This window comes from Magallana gigas, chromosome 2 (assembly GCF_963853765.1).
Source record: "Magallana gigas chromosome 2, xbMagGiga1.1, whole genome shotgun sequence".
In the NCBI taxonomy this organism is placed as follows: domain Eukaryota; kingdom Metazoa; phylum Mollusca; class Bivalvia; order Ostreida; family Ostreidae; genus Magallana; species Magallana gigas.
The window spans coordinates 22,613,971-22,629,423 of record NC_088854.1 but is presented as its reverse complement, the minus strand read 5'-3'; the positions used below and the strand labels follow the sequence as shown (position 1 = coordinate 22,629,423).

Below are 15,453 nucleotides of genomic sequence, written 5' to 3'. Positions count from 1 at the left end.
TTACGCGCGCAGTACTCAATTTGTATGTATGTACAGACCGCTGTTGTTTCAATTGGATGTAAGATGGTAAAAACTAAAATAAAAATCGAGAAAGAAAACAACAAATTTAGTTATAGATAATTGATCTGTTTAAAGGAAATTCTTACAAGTAAGAAAAGTTTATTAAACAATTTTTTAACTTTGTCTAAACCTGATCATTTCAAGTACACAGCCTCTAGCTTTTTCGGAACATTATTCAACTTTTTTAGAGTTTATTTTCGTGAATATTACATTGGTGTTCAATATAAGTAAATTGTCGTCGCTTTGTTGGGCTTTTTTCTTAAATTAATTTAATATATCTCAGTTCTTGTGAAAAATACAACCATCAACAACAAGGTACTAGGACACACGTCTGAATCTTGAGTACAAATGATAAATTGTTAATTTTACTTTAAAGATATGGATGTAAAACATTAAGATTATGCTTATCATGTTGTTACATGACTAATATCGAACAATTCATTACAGGTGCGTTTTTCATCCCTTATGTGTTTTTCTTGGTTATGTGCGGAGTCCCTTTGTTTTTCATGGAGGCGTCTTATGGCCAGTTCTCTAGCCTTAGCCCTATTAGTATATGGAGGATATGCCCATTATTCAAAGGTAAGTACTTACTGGACAGATTATATATTACGTATACAGTGATGAACATGTATATCAATATACATGTGTCACATCCTTCTGTGACCAAACATGCTCTCATCCATTTACCAGAGGAAGGAAAACCAGTAATATGTGTGAGAATACACATTGTTTTTGGTCTTTTGATGCTTCCCATGTTCATCACTATAATGCATGTACATACAACATTTGTAGCTACTATGATAAAATAAATGTGAAATTCAATTTGTTATAAATACTTTGTATAGATTAGAATACCCGCTATTGCATTAAAATGATCATAGGATTTTGTAAAACTATTAAGTGTGAAGTATTGAACAAGCACAACTTTAAAGAACGCGGGATCAACCGAACGAGTACAGTAGTTCGCTATCAGTATCCGCGTGGGGTTGGCGTCGGGTTGGCTCAGGTGGACTCGGAGCAAACCCCGATTTTAGTAGCAGACCCATAGATCTAACACTGGGTCTGGTCATTCAGTTAGGCTTACGATAAAACGCGTTGATCAAACAGGACATCAACAACACGCAAGCATTATACAATTCTTCCAGAGTTCGAATTCCGCAGGGGCTTTTGTTGTTACTTACTGAATTGAATTTTTTAGATAGTCATTTTTTATCTCCAAACTACAATGTTTTGCGTATTTGACACATGTACAGTTTATTTATCATTATATCTTTCGTTATCATAAAATTCATTGTTAATTTGAGTGAATATTTCCAGGTGTGCTATTCCACCTTAACGTGCTCATGCACAATAAAGAATATGTTATCTAATATGTTGAACATTTTGTAAAAGTTCATACATGTAGGCCTGTTACCGTTGACCTTGGGCTAATACCGTTGTGACCGTGTGTTTCATGATCAAATAATTTACTGTTAATTTTAGTGAATATTTCCAGGTGTGTTATTTCACCTTAACGTGCTCATGCACAATAAAGAATACGTTATCTAGTATATCGAACTATTTGTAAAAGTTTATACATGTAGGCCTGTTACCGTTGACCTTGAGCTAGTACCGCTGTCCTCTGGGTTATTAGCCAGTTTTTGCAATTTCACATCCTTGTCATCATCAGATATTGTCGTTTTAAAATAGAAAATGATTGTATGATGTTTGTCAAGGATGCATGTGAAGTACTATTCATTTAGCGAGCCAATTTAGTTGTAACAAAAATAAAAACTATTTAATTCTCAAAAGGTTCCGCTTTCACGACCTGTGCCCGGAAAAAATAATGTTGTTTGTGTGTTAAGTATATAAGAATGCTTTCATTGAATAGCATGGAGTGTTGATTTATATATTTTGTTCGATATCTGCGTGGTATCTCCGTGGTATCTACGCAAATTCTCTGCCTGTCTGTCCGCATCGAAACTCAATGTTACATCGATTCTAGCACAATATGCAGGAGTCAGCTAAATTTGGCATGGAAATTCCCCAAACTTGTTTTTTGATTTTAGCAATGCGCTGTACTTTTCTTTCAGAGACAATGTGAATTAGTGCAACCCGATAGACTGGTAAATACAAACTCTATTTTTGGGTCGTGTACCTACAATCTATCTGGGTTTCTACCACAGAAGGATTTAATTTTGGGTTTGAGTAGAAGTGAACAAAGAAGACTCAAGCAAATTGATAAAAAAATAAAGTAGTGTACTTAGTAAGACCTTCAACAGATTGATATGGAATGTGTGCACTTTTGGCAGTGCATATGAATGTAATAGAAATACATTGTATTTGTGAGACATACAGATAACTTCAATTATACACGGTGTATGTATATTAATAACATTCTATATACGATGAAAAAAATTATTTACTCAAAGTCTGTGCGACCTATACCCTAGTTGCAAAATTCATTTCTATTTCTCGATTGACTTAATTTGCCACGTTGCTTGCTTAAACCAAGAAAAATGTCACATGATTTAGTTGAGCAACGTTGCCCTGTTGAGGACCAATAGGGTATGCATTTAAATAATGAAAAATACGCTTTACAGCTTAGTTTCAATGCTACAGTTACTTATCATACATTCTACAATACAATGGCATTATTTTGTCTTTCGGTTGAATCGATGTTGCCCCAAACCTTAGTCAACATTTTTAAATTTTGGAATTTTGAATTAAAGAAATTTTTATTTAAATGATGATCTTTGTCTCTCCTAGGTGTTGGGGTGGGTATGGTGATGGTATCGGCTATTGTGTGTATCTACTACAACGTAATAGTGGCCTGGACGCTGTATTTCCTGTACATGTCTTTCCGAGCAGTACTGCCATGGAGTACTTGTGATAATGAATGGAACACTGTGAACTGTGTGGTGGACACTGGGGACCGGCTCCCCCAACCGTCACCACCTACTAACGCCACCAATAGTTCCTCTCTCTTTAACAGTACCTATCTTGTTAATAGTACCCTGTTCAACCAGACGTTGTTTGGAAACATGTCTGCCGCTCTGTCTGCCGCCGGAAATGCTACAGCAGTTTTGTCGGGCAAGAAAATGTCTGCTAGTGAAGAGTTTTGGACGTGAGTATAAGATTTTGTCAACGGGGATCAATGTTTCTCCTTTTATAGTTATGTAATATCTATTCAAGTTGACACGTCTGGCAAAGGTTGATGGTTGTTTTTGACTTACAGACGACATGTTTTGGAAATCACGGACGGGATCAACAACCCTGGAACCATTCGTTGGCAGCTGTTGATTGGTTTAATGTTGGCCTGGGTGTTTGTTTTTCTGTGTTTATTTAAAGGGGTCAATGTTCTTGGAAAGGTACGTAAACACCAATATGGCTCATTCAATATCCCACATATTGGGACATATTATACGTATATGATGCTATGAATTGCTCTGTTTATTAGTATATTTCATGATACGCACTAACATCGACACAGTGACATTATCAGCTCGTGATGTCATGTTCACAACAATTATTGTTTATTACTACATAGTTCATATATTAAAATGATAATTTCTAAAAACTTTATAACTTGATGGAAACATGAATGCAATGGCTCATGTAAGATATTTGAATTAAGGCAATAAGTATACGAATATTATAAGATTTCATACAATACATATATAAACTAATTTTAAAATAAATAATTTAGCTTGATTTGTATTACATGCAGCTCGTGAAACACACTAGTCTATACTAAAGTACAAATAGTGATCGGTACATGTTATCATAACGTGTAATGACTAATTTCAAAATGTATGTTTTAACAATACACCGTGCTGTACATACTTCAAATCTTGCAATTCAGTTAACCACTGCATTATACGAATTTTGAGAAAATATTCACTAGTCTTACTCTAGCCGTCTACTAATGTGACGTGCAGTATAATTAATCATGCCATGTTATTCAGAACCGCTCAACGGAAAAAAGTGATTGTGTTACACGTACAATTTTTATGCATTGCAAATGCACCACCAAATACCGATCTTTTAACGCAGAATTAAAAACATCTTCATTTTAAGATTATTTATACAAAAGAAAGCCGATCTATATACAAATAAATGTAACACGCTTGAACACCCGGCAAATGTTTTGAGTTTTATGCAGGTTCTATTTTTTTATTTTTAAAAGAAATGTTTTCAACTGTTGATGTTTTTTTTAATCCAATTTACAAAACGTGGACCTTGATATCATTTTTTTTTATATACAAGAATTCATGATAATTTTAATTGTTCAGAAAGAGTTTATTTATAAATTTATTCAGAGGACGGTTTTCAAATTTTAAACGCCTGGCGTAGACACAGTTCAATTTGTGACTGTGCATTTTTCAACAGCATCTATTAACCATTTTTCCCTTCGAATCCAGGTGATGCATTTTGCCGCACCTTTCCCCTATCTAGTCCTGTTGGTACTGCTAATTAGAGGGGTAACCCTGCCAGGAGCCGTCAACGGCATTAAATTCTACATCTTCCCCAAGTGGGAAAAGTTGGCGGATTACCAGGTAAACAAGAAGCCGAACATACATATAGCAGACGTCATTTCTCAAGGTTTGAATGAATTATAAAACTGGGATAAGAGTCAAAAAACGCATGCTATGTATTGCGCTTTCCACACGACCAATTCGAAGATAAAAATTTTATAATGTTTTTTAAATAGGAAAAAAGAGACCGAGTCACGTCCATGTCTGTTTATTTAAATTACGTATAAACCAATAAACCATTGATTTCAATCACAGGGAAAAGATTTTTGAAGAACCTTTTTTGTTTGTTTTTGTTCTATATATATAGATTTTTTTACTGACCTTACGGTATTTGCATACTAGGTCAGTGTTGTTTACAGAGCATGATAAGAGATCTAGGTTATTAAAAAATTTCCGGTTTGACCTACTTTTAAGAAAGTGCAATAATAGAACAACAAAGAATACAGCGGAATGTTATGCTCTGTTTACTCGCTACCTTACTCGCTACCATAATGACAACTCTCCATGTAGATCAGAAACACTTTATAATATTATATTATTGTATAAATATTAAAGAGATATATTGTAACCTGTCCGATCGTTTTTATCTTTTAAATCAAAATTATTTATCAAATAAAAATTACAAATGAGCTTGTTTCTTTACTAGAAAACTTCCTAATTAGTAAAATAAAATCACACTGTTTGCAAAAATTATTTTATTAATACAGAGAGAGGAGTGCTTTAATTTGTTAATTGAAATAATTATGATATGTCAATAGGCTATTTATATTTAGAAACGTTTCAAACGGTCTAGTTTTTTATTTATATTTTTCATACATAGGTTTGGGGAGATGCAGCTCTTCAGATTTTCTACTCAGTGGGGATGGCTTGGGGTGGCATCATCACGATGGCAAGCTACAACAGATTCAGCAATAACGTGTACAGGTGAGGTAACCTTTTATTTTCCTTTTACTAGGATAAACAAAAAATATACTAAGTCTAATATTGAACTGTTTGATTTTTGCAATCGGGTTACAATGTAGATAGCCTATTCTTATTATTAGTGTCAGTTTTGTCTTTCTGTTTATAAAATTAACAAAAGCATTCAAAATTATGAATTTGAAGAGATGAAAGACTCCATATTATCTCTTTACCTTCAGGGATGCTATGCTGGTGCCGATCATCAACTGCGCGACTAGTATTTTTGCAGGGTTCGTGATATTCGCTATTCTGGGCTTCATGGCACACTCGGCAGATACAACAGTAGAAAAAGTTGTCAGTCAAGGTATCAAAGTTTCTTCTTTTTATATGACACAAACACAAGATATCATTTTCAAGCAATGTACTAGTATCTTGGACTAGAACATTGTGTCTACATGTGTGTTAAAGTTTATTTGAAAAAAAAATTTGTTAATATTGATCTCAAAGTAAAATATCATCCGAGTTTGATATATATGACTTATTACTGTTTTCTTGATTCTTATGTGAACCTGTGCTTAATTGTTCAGTTTTTTACACAAATTTCTGTAAATATTTTCCAGGCCCTGGTTTGACATTTGTGGCTTACCCTGAAGCAGTGGCTAAGCTGCCCATCTCGCCCATGTGGGCAGTGCTGTTTTTCCTGATGTTATTCACCATTGGTTTGGACAGCCAGGTAGTTAAACAATTCATTTTACTCAAATATTTTGTTACCGTTACTGTATTCTACTAGTCTTTTTGAGAGTTCAAAAATACTATTTTAAAAACATTTAATTGATTTCGGTTTTGACATGCTTTACAATGAGGTTTGTCATTAAGATTGAAAAAGAAACCCAGTTGGGAATTTGAAATGATGGCTCTTTTTTGTTACTGAAATTTTTTTTAATTATGGCTTTTAAAAAGTTTATTTACAGAAGGTATAAAGAGCAAATATAACCATTTATGGCCCATTAAAAATCAGCATGATTGATCAATTACTTTTGTACTTTCTTCCAATGATTTGTCCTCAAATGAGAGTGAATTATATTTGTGTACACCACCAAAAAACCCCAAAACAAAACCAAAAATAAATACTAAGACCTGGAAAGGTTTTGTTATTATTCAATATTTTAGAAGTGTTTTGAATAACCTTGACAGTCATTTTAATTTGATAGGAAAATAAAAAAGCTACCATCAGCTCAAGCTTTTATTTATCAACCGCATTTTAGCATGTTCACTTTTTCAATTTTTGATTTAAGGCTCGAAGAGACAGTGTTGATGTTCAGTGTTTAAAGGCCACAGCTTTCAAATGGTTTATTTGCTTGAGTTTTCAAAGAAATTAAAATTTATCGGAAAGGATGTCCATCTGATGATGCACATTTATATTTACATGTTTGTATGTTATTGAGATGCAGACATCTTTTTCGTATGAAAATTTAGTTTTCGAAAAATAGGAAAAAGAGCCAAATTTTTTTAAAAATCAAACTTTCGACTTCATTTCTCTCAAGTAGACTTGGTAAACTATATTCCTGTTGCCCATATTGTTAGTCAGAAACCACACCCTTCACACCAATCTAAGCAGTGAACAAACGGTTAACATTTCAGTCTTAAAAATAACGCAATGAGAATATTTTATATATTTTAAACATTTTTTCCTCCACAAGTCAAATTCTATTTTACAATGATTAATAATTTTGATGTACTGTAACTGCTATTAGCACTGAATTGGAACGTTTTCATAAAACGTGGAGAACAGAGTTGCATTTTTTTTCGTTTTCTTTCTTATTTGTTTTTTAAATTCTTTTTTTATTTGTCTTATTTATTAATGTATCAAGAAGATTATTTCTTGCCAACATTTTGTTTATTTAAAATTAGAAGTTGCACTTGAGAATCATTTTCTGGAATCAACAGTCATATAGCTACATCTTGGGGAAAATGTAATTGCTAATTTTTTGGCAGTTTTTCTATTGTTATGGGGTTTTTTTACGATAAAAATCCCATGTCATTGGAAATGTCTCTGATAATAGTTTGGCATATAACGTATCATAGATAAGCCAATATTAAAGGAAACTAAGACATACAAACAAACCAATGAATTGTGCTTCATACGAAAAGTGGAACGTGCAACCTGATTTCCTATATTTGGAAATCTTTTAGATTAATTTGCAAATCGTCAAAATAAAATCAAAACATTATTCAAGATTATGATTGATTTTTTTTAGATTTTTAATTGTTAAACTATATACTATAATCTTAATTATGTTGGCAAGAGATATATTGATTTGAAATTGTCCCCAAAACAACAATATTCATTACAATTTTTCTGCAAAAATTAAAAAAAAAAGATGTTTGTCAAGAGCAACTCTGTTATCCATCAAATATCACTTTAAAAATGAACGATTCTTGTATACATGAAACAAACTGTATTCTGTTGGAAGGTGATTCTGAAGCGCTTTTCTTTGGGGGTAAGGTCGACCTATTAATACATCCAGGTAAGCAAAAAACGTGAAACGGAGTGTTAGAGAAGTCAAGGGTACTTAAGATATTTGTTGTTAAAAAAAAAAGAAAAAAACTCTTTGTAAAGACATTTGCATTGTTAAGAGGCATTGATTAAAAGTGTAATGTATTTTAAAGAAGTGCTTCTTTAACTTTCCATTTGTTTTTACAGAGTGTTTCGATTAGTTAATCTATATGCTCATCAAGATATGCATGGTGATGTCTGCTATTGTTAATTTACTGTGAGAGAGGCGAATGTTTCGGTTAGAACCTGCTTTAAAATCTTTGCCAGTAGGTTTGTAAGAGAGCGAGAAAGTTGTTGCAAAAGTGAGATAAAGGGTTTGTTTTTCACGCCATGTTGGCGATGATTTTACCATATCATATGGCGATGCAAAATAATAATGAGAGTGTAAAAAGTATATTCATGAAAAGATTATTATTTTAGTTAGTATATCATAAAATCTTCCATGAAAAACTTTAACTGTCAATTTTTTTTATATTTGTCCTACTTCCGACACTTTTAATATGTTACGTTCCCCTATCTGGAATTAGACCCGATTGAAGCCTGGGAAATTGAGGACACTTGCTACGATTCAGAAGTGTTCTTTTTGGAAATAGTTTTAAAGTATATATTAAAAGGTATGGAAAATGCTCATTTTTACTCTGAACTGAATGGCATTGTTTTGTTTTTGATGTGGTGACAAACACAAACACCCAAAAAAAAAGAAGTAGTAAAATACGAATACAAGGATAATTTCAACATGGTTAAAAAACACTGAGAAAAAAGTTGCAATTGTCCTGAATCGGTGCTGTTAACAGATTAAGATGGTGTTCTGTATTTACGTACACCTGTGTCTGAAATACTCGGTCAAACCAGGGAACATTGATTGATTAGACAAAAAATAGAAAAATGAGAGAAGTCCAAGGTTTTTGATTGCGCTATGTGTTACATGATTTGATTTCCTTCCTTGAGACAGGTATGGTCGGCAACAGGAGCCATTGGGGCCTCAAAAACAGGCATCGCCAGGCTGAAAAGTCAAATAGGTTTTTATATGTCCATTTTGTGAACGAAAGATCGATATTTTTAATTAATTAATTAAGAAACGATACTAGGTTACAATAAAATAGGGTGAAAATATTGACAGATTTCTCAATAAAACAATTTCCCGTTGGACCTTGTTGGCTGCGATGACGCAGAAAAATTGATAAAGATTTTTTTTTTACTTTTCCCTAATATGCAGGAGCATGCTTCAATGACATATTTTCACCCATTTTATGTTTTTGTCGAACTATTTTTATGTGTACTTTTATTTCTAAAGGTGACTTCTTTGTGAATAAGTATACTTTTATTAGCTTATAGTACCCAAGATCACAGAATAAATATGCACAACTGACCATATCTTAATAACCCTATTCTTAATAAAAACCAACTCCCTCCCAAACGCCGAAATCAAAACCTTGAATATAAAAAGAATCTGCCTGCCCAGTGCCCATAAATCCACACATGTATTATATTCAAGATTATGAATATTATGTTATTTTGATCAATATAATTGCTTTACTCTGTCTCACTGAAAATGGTCGGCAAATGAGAAATTTTGGCATTTTTTTAAAGTGAAATCAAAACGATATTTGAAATGATACCAGTTTGGGGATATGATTAAAGCAATTATAAAAACTTCAATATTTTGTGATATATCTTGTTTGTTTTCCTTTAAGAAAGTGTTCATGCATATGTTTATCACACGACAAGGTTACCTTTGTCAAGGACCAGCCATTACAAATCTTCTTTGTTATATTTCGCCTAGTTCGGTATGGTTGAAACCTGCATTTCTGCATTTATGGACGAATATCCACATCTGTTGAGAACTAAGAGGACGTTGATATCATTTCTGGCTTGTCTCTTTGAATTCCTTATGGGTCTTCCTTGCATCACCCAGGTTAGTTTGCTTTTAAAGAAGTCAAATATGGCGATTAAAATAACTGCAACTGATCTCAGTTACATGTAAGAGAAAGTTAATGTGATGGAATTTGAGAAAAATGTTTTCTTTTTACCGCAGTATCTTTTTATTTCGTAAAGCATGAAATATATTAGTAATTGTTTTTTCAAGTTCCGTGTCATGGATAACCTTAATACTTTGATATTTGTACATCACTAAATCAAGTACTTACGACGAAATAAACTTAAAATAGATATTATTTTTTTATTTTAAGAGAGAAGAATATGTATTTTTATTGAAAAATGTAGAATTGGATATCCCATTTACTGTATCATGCTTGTTTTGGGAACAAGTTAAACTGAGCGTTTGTTCTCTGGTGTAGGGAGGGATCTACGTCCTGCAGATTATGGATTGGTACTGCGCAAGTTTCTCACTGATGCTCATCTCCCTGACCGAGTGCGTAGCCATTGCATGGATCTATGGTAAGTTCAAGTCCTGCCAGAAAGATTTAAATCACTGCCAAAATAGTCAGATTTTGTTTATGAAAATAAGAAAAAAACCATGGTTGAATGGCATATACAAGCTGGCTCAATTGGTTAGTTCAAGTCTTACTAAGAATATTAAAGTCATCGCCGATATTTACACTGTATAAAAAATACACAAAATTGCTAAAACGGCCAGATTATATATTATAAGATAACACTGAACTTAACAGTATGGTATGCATTAAAAAAATTAATTTGACCAATTGAATGAAAAATGCATTTTGCGAACTAAAATACCGTGATTATATATATGAATGAAAAATTGTACTTACTGGTACCTGAAACATAATCAACAGACTCGAAATAGTTCTTTACATTGACTGAAACACTGCACTGCTCTTACATATATGTTTAAATAATTTATGATAAAAATATTAGTACTTCTCTCCTATTTTTCCTCATTGCTCCTCATTTCTTTTATCAGTACATTTGTAATAACACCATAAATTAGACACTTTAGATAATAACTTTTATAGGATCTGAATTCAAACCTTATTCAAATTATGGTGTTCTTCATTGTGTACAGAATATTGTAAACATTTTTGTAGGCACGGATCGATTTTACAAGGATATTGAATTGATGATTGGATTCAGACCCAGTCCCATTTGGCACTATATGTGGAAATATATTACACCGTCTATAATCTTGGTAATGGTTTCTTCATTATTATTTTAGTTAAAAAAAATCAAGAAAACAAATAAGTATTTTATATATTTGTATAAATGAACTATCATCTCTTGAGTACTTTTTGCACAAATTACTAGATCTTAGAAAATGAAGTGATCCAATTTATTCATTTTTGATACTTTTTTGATATTCATTCAAGTTTATTTTCGAATAGGGAATTTGGTTATTTAGTGTCATCACGTTAGGGCCAGTCACATATGACGGAAAGAGCTACCCAACATGGGCTCTGGGCTTCGGTTGGTGCCTAGGTGTGGCATCCATGCTGCCCATCCCTATCCTTGCTTTCAAATCAATGCTTTCTACGGAGGGCACCTGTAGTCAGGTAAAACATACACGTCAGTTGGTTAGTTATAACCAAAGAAGAAAACCCTTTCCTTCAGTTTCAGCACAAGTAATCATACGATTTTACCTAAAAAATGAAAATAAAAAGTGAAAATATATACTGTAGAAGTGTAACTTTTGTTTGAAAATTCGGGTTGGTGGGTCATCCTGGATTTTCTGAAAAATATTTAGTTTCTCAGCTACAGTATAGAGTATTTACAATTTAAAACAATTTTGCAGAGATGGAAGAAATTGACCACTCCTTTAGAAAGCTGGGGGCCGAGTCAACCAGAAGATAGAGAGAAGTACCTAACGTCCTTGAGAAAGTGCAAAGAACTTGAGGAGATTTCTCATTCACCGCACATGCGTACAAATGACGATGTCGCTACACCCTTTCTCTCAACGTGATATAGAATATTTATCCCTCTTTTGGATTAATATACTGGGGTTTGGAGGGTAAACACCACGCTTAAAAAGTTATTGAACTAACTTCAAGCTGAATTTTGACTTTAAAAGAAAGAAATAAAAGAGAAGTCAATGGTGCTTTTAAAATTTCTAGCTTTTTGTTTTAGACAAGCACTATGCTTTGCAAATTTATGTCGTGTGCCACACTTAAAGTATACCAGCATTTATAAATTAAAAAGTCAAAATTTAAAAACAACATTTGAAAGAAAGCTAAAATGAAATGCATTAATAGAAAATTAATATGTATTTAAAAAGTTATACAAAATGGTCTAAAAGTGACTTTTTCTAGTCTTTTAGTGAACTTACACATACGGCATTACAAACATATGCTGCTTAGTCACTATACTACTTATTTTTTTTTATTAAAGATTACGTATAGCAAAATTTATAGTCTTGAAAGCTGTTTAAAAGAGTAATTGTTTAAAGAATTTTGTTTATATGAAGAGAATAAAAAACAATGCAAAACTAGTGAATATGTGTTCGAGAATGAACAAGGGCACCTGTTGTATTTGTTTTATCAGTGATGTTATATCATGTGCCTTTGTTATATGAATGTTGTTGCCCTGCCTATATTACGTCACCAGCTTGCGTCCACGCTGTCTTGTGGAAGGACCAGACCGTTTAGATCATCGCATTTTGGTGCTACCTGAACATTTGATTTTATTTTGTCATGTTCCAACTTATTTTTGTTTATATTAAACTTGGGTTTTTGTTGTAATATTATTTTTTTAATTTTACTAAACGAGATAAACATGTGATTTTACATGTACAATTTTAAATTTTTCCGTGCGAGTTTTTTTTAAATTAAACTCTAAATAAATATAAATAATTTGATTTATTTTTCACAAACATTTTCAGTATATATTTATGTTGAATTGATTTTTAAATGTAAATATTTTAAAATAGACGCAAGGATAGTCTTTCTTATCTCTCCTGTATTTGTAATATTGGACATTTATTGTAGTCATAAACACTGTTCAACTTAAATGTACAGACAGGTAGACATTTTATTACATTCTATAATTATTTTTGTTGTGGTTGAGTTGTTTTTTTTTAATGTTATGTTCTTTTACTGATTATACTTTTTAAATAACTGAATTTTCATGTAGATTGTAATTTTTGAGATTAAAGATAAATGCTTACGGAAAGAGTACATTTTGAATGAAATAAAAGTCATTTAGTAATGTCATTGCATAATTATGTTGTATCAACATTGTTTAAACACTGTTTACACAGATTTCAAATCACTGAACCACTTAAACAATGTAGCCAATAAAATTTTAAAATGTCATTGGGTTTTTTTTAAGTAAGTTGGATCTTCCTGCTTCTTGTAAACTCAGAGTTTGCACTAAATACTTTTGTTCGACACATCGTTTAGCGTGGTACTGATAACACCAGTGGAACCTTCACCCCTTTGATTTTGTACATTAATGTGTACACAATATTATTAGAATAATTTATTCAAAGATGTATAACAGAAATATAAATACATGTTAAACAAGTACAATTAGATTCAAAATAAAAGGAACAAAGAATCCAAAATATCAATATCAACACGCCAGTTCTTTTCTGACGCAAAACCATTTAAATTAAATTTATCATGCGTGTTACTTTCGTTTGCTTTGAAAAATCACCTTAGACTTTCTTTATTGCAAAAAAATCGATATACTTTTGAGCCATTATTTTTGGTTGAAAGAATAGATATGGTGTTGGGTACGAAGTGTGATCTGACTGAATGTTGAATGCGGAGTAGTTTATCCAGTGTCGCCAGTTTAGGTACCTTATCAAATATTTTAAAAGTGAATGGTCTTGGCTATTCACTTCCAGTATCAAACTATTTTTAAAGTCATTTTTTTTTATTATGAAAACTCTCTTTTGCATTTACAAAATATACATGTAGCATCTGTTGACAGAATTAAAGTCAACAATTCTGAGACAGAAAAAGAGGTAAAGGGAGAAAGAATGGAGGAATTATAAGAATCCATGTATCAAGTCAGAAAGATTTTACATATAGATATGCTTAATCACAATATTTACTGCCGAGTTTTTGTTTTTAGACAAGGTGAATAAATTTGTCACTCGTGCAAATAAGTATCCACACTTTTAGTCTTGCGCACCAGTGTAACTAGAAGAGGGTTAAAAGTTACAGATTATGTTACCAGGAAGCATGTTTTTGGGTTGTTAGACATCTATATATTTTTCTCTACAGATTATGATAAAAAAAAAGTATGTCTAGTATACCTGATATTAATTATAAGAGGCAATGGCTTTGAGAAATAATAAATTGACCATAGCATGTCGGAATTAATCTGAAATACCTCTATATTTTTCATTAAACTTCTGTGCTTAATTGAAGATCTTTAACTGTTTTAGATAGTATCAATTGCTTGTATTACCATCTTTGGTATAAGCGCATGCAAGAATAACGAGAGTACGGAAAGCTACAAATCAATTGAAATCCTCTTTTATGCCAATGTCCAATTCCAAGTGGCGTCAAAAGGTTTCAAACAATTTCGATGGAAAATATATAAATTTATACATTAAATACTTTTTCCTGGTTGCAGCATTCAACCATTTCTCACGATGCAATTTAGTAACTACATGTACACTGAAATCATTTCTGGACAATATGAATAACGGTACATTTGACGTTGAGGACTGGAACGACGAATATGCAAGGAGGTATATGATAAGCACCCTTATGCAATCCCTCTTTTTAATTTTGGGATTCGGTGGAAACCTGATTGTAATCGTCACTTATATCATCAAGATGAAATCTACACACGACGACAGATACTTCATACCAATTCTTGCTGGAGTGGATCTCTCAGGTTGTGTCGTCTCGACGACCTTAATTTTATTGAGCAATAACCAACCTTACAAATACCCAAGTTCTCTGATTTGTAAGAGTCTGAATGGAGTGACTTGTGGGCTTATTGTTGCTTCTATTTTTCTGCTGTTAGTGATATCAGTACAAAGATACCAGAAGATATGTCGCCCATTTGGATTTCAGATGAACTTTAAATGCAAGCGAACTGTCGTAACGATGGTGTTAATCATCGCAACTGTCTTTGTGTTACCATCATTTTTTCTGTATGAAAAAGTCCAGGTTTTTCACCCAGTGAAGAACATCACTGGCCATAGATGTGGCCCTGTACCAAGTACAAAAACGGTTGGAGAGATTTATCGAAGTATGCTTATGGCTGCAGAACTTATCTCCGTGATTTCCATGTCTGTTCTTTACGGATTCGTCGGTTACACATTATTAACAAGAAGAAAACCAGCGGGCAATGTGCTGGGTGTAGCAAAGCCTCACCATAAAACCATTGATGAAAATCCCCAGGAATCAGGAATTACGTCAAGAAAAGGAAATATGCGTTCCGGAAAACAATACTCCTTGATGTTTATGTCCATTTCTCTAATTAGCATTCTTTGCTTCTTCCCACCATGGATCTGTATTATATTGGAAACAAAGGACAAAGCGT

General features: G+C 32.6%; 1 protein-coding gene across 5 annotated transcripts in view; it reads left to right on the top strand.

Annotated features, from left to right (window-relative positions):
* LOC105333539 (sodium- and chloride-dependent GABA transporter 1) overlaps nt 1-13,259 on the top strand; it is a 30,488-nt gene extending 17,229 nt beyond the window's left edge. For all 5 annotated transcript variants that reach the window (XM_034446168.2, XM_034446169.2, XM_011436566.4 and 2 more), the window contains exons 3-14: nt 508-639; nt 2,809-3,166; nt 3,278-3,410; nt 4,464-4,598; nt 5,398-5,501; nt 5,717-5,841; nt 6,098-6,210; nt 9,818-9,949; nt 10,332-10,431; nt 11,043-11,143; nt 11,337-11,504; nt 11,744-13,259. In XM_034446168.2, coding sequence (XP_034302059.2) covers nt 508-639; nt 2,809-3,166; nt 3,278-3,410; nt 4,464-4,598; nt 5,398-5,501; nt 5,717-5,841; nt 6,098-6,210; nt 9,818-9,949; nt 10,332-10,431; nt 11,043-11,143; nt 11,337-11,504; nt 11,744-11,911 — 1,769 coding nt within the window. In that variant the 3' untranslated portion in view covers nt 11,912-13,259. The remainder of the gene's footprint in view (nt 1-507; nt 640-2,808; nt 3,167-3,277; nt 3,411-4,463; nt 4,599-5,397; nt 5,502-5,716; nt 5,842-6,097; nt 6,211-9,817; nt 9,950-10,331; nt 10,432-11,042; nt 11,144-11,336; nt 11,505-11,743) is intronic.
* Nucleotides 13,260-15,453: the final 2,194 nt, after the last annotated feature.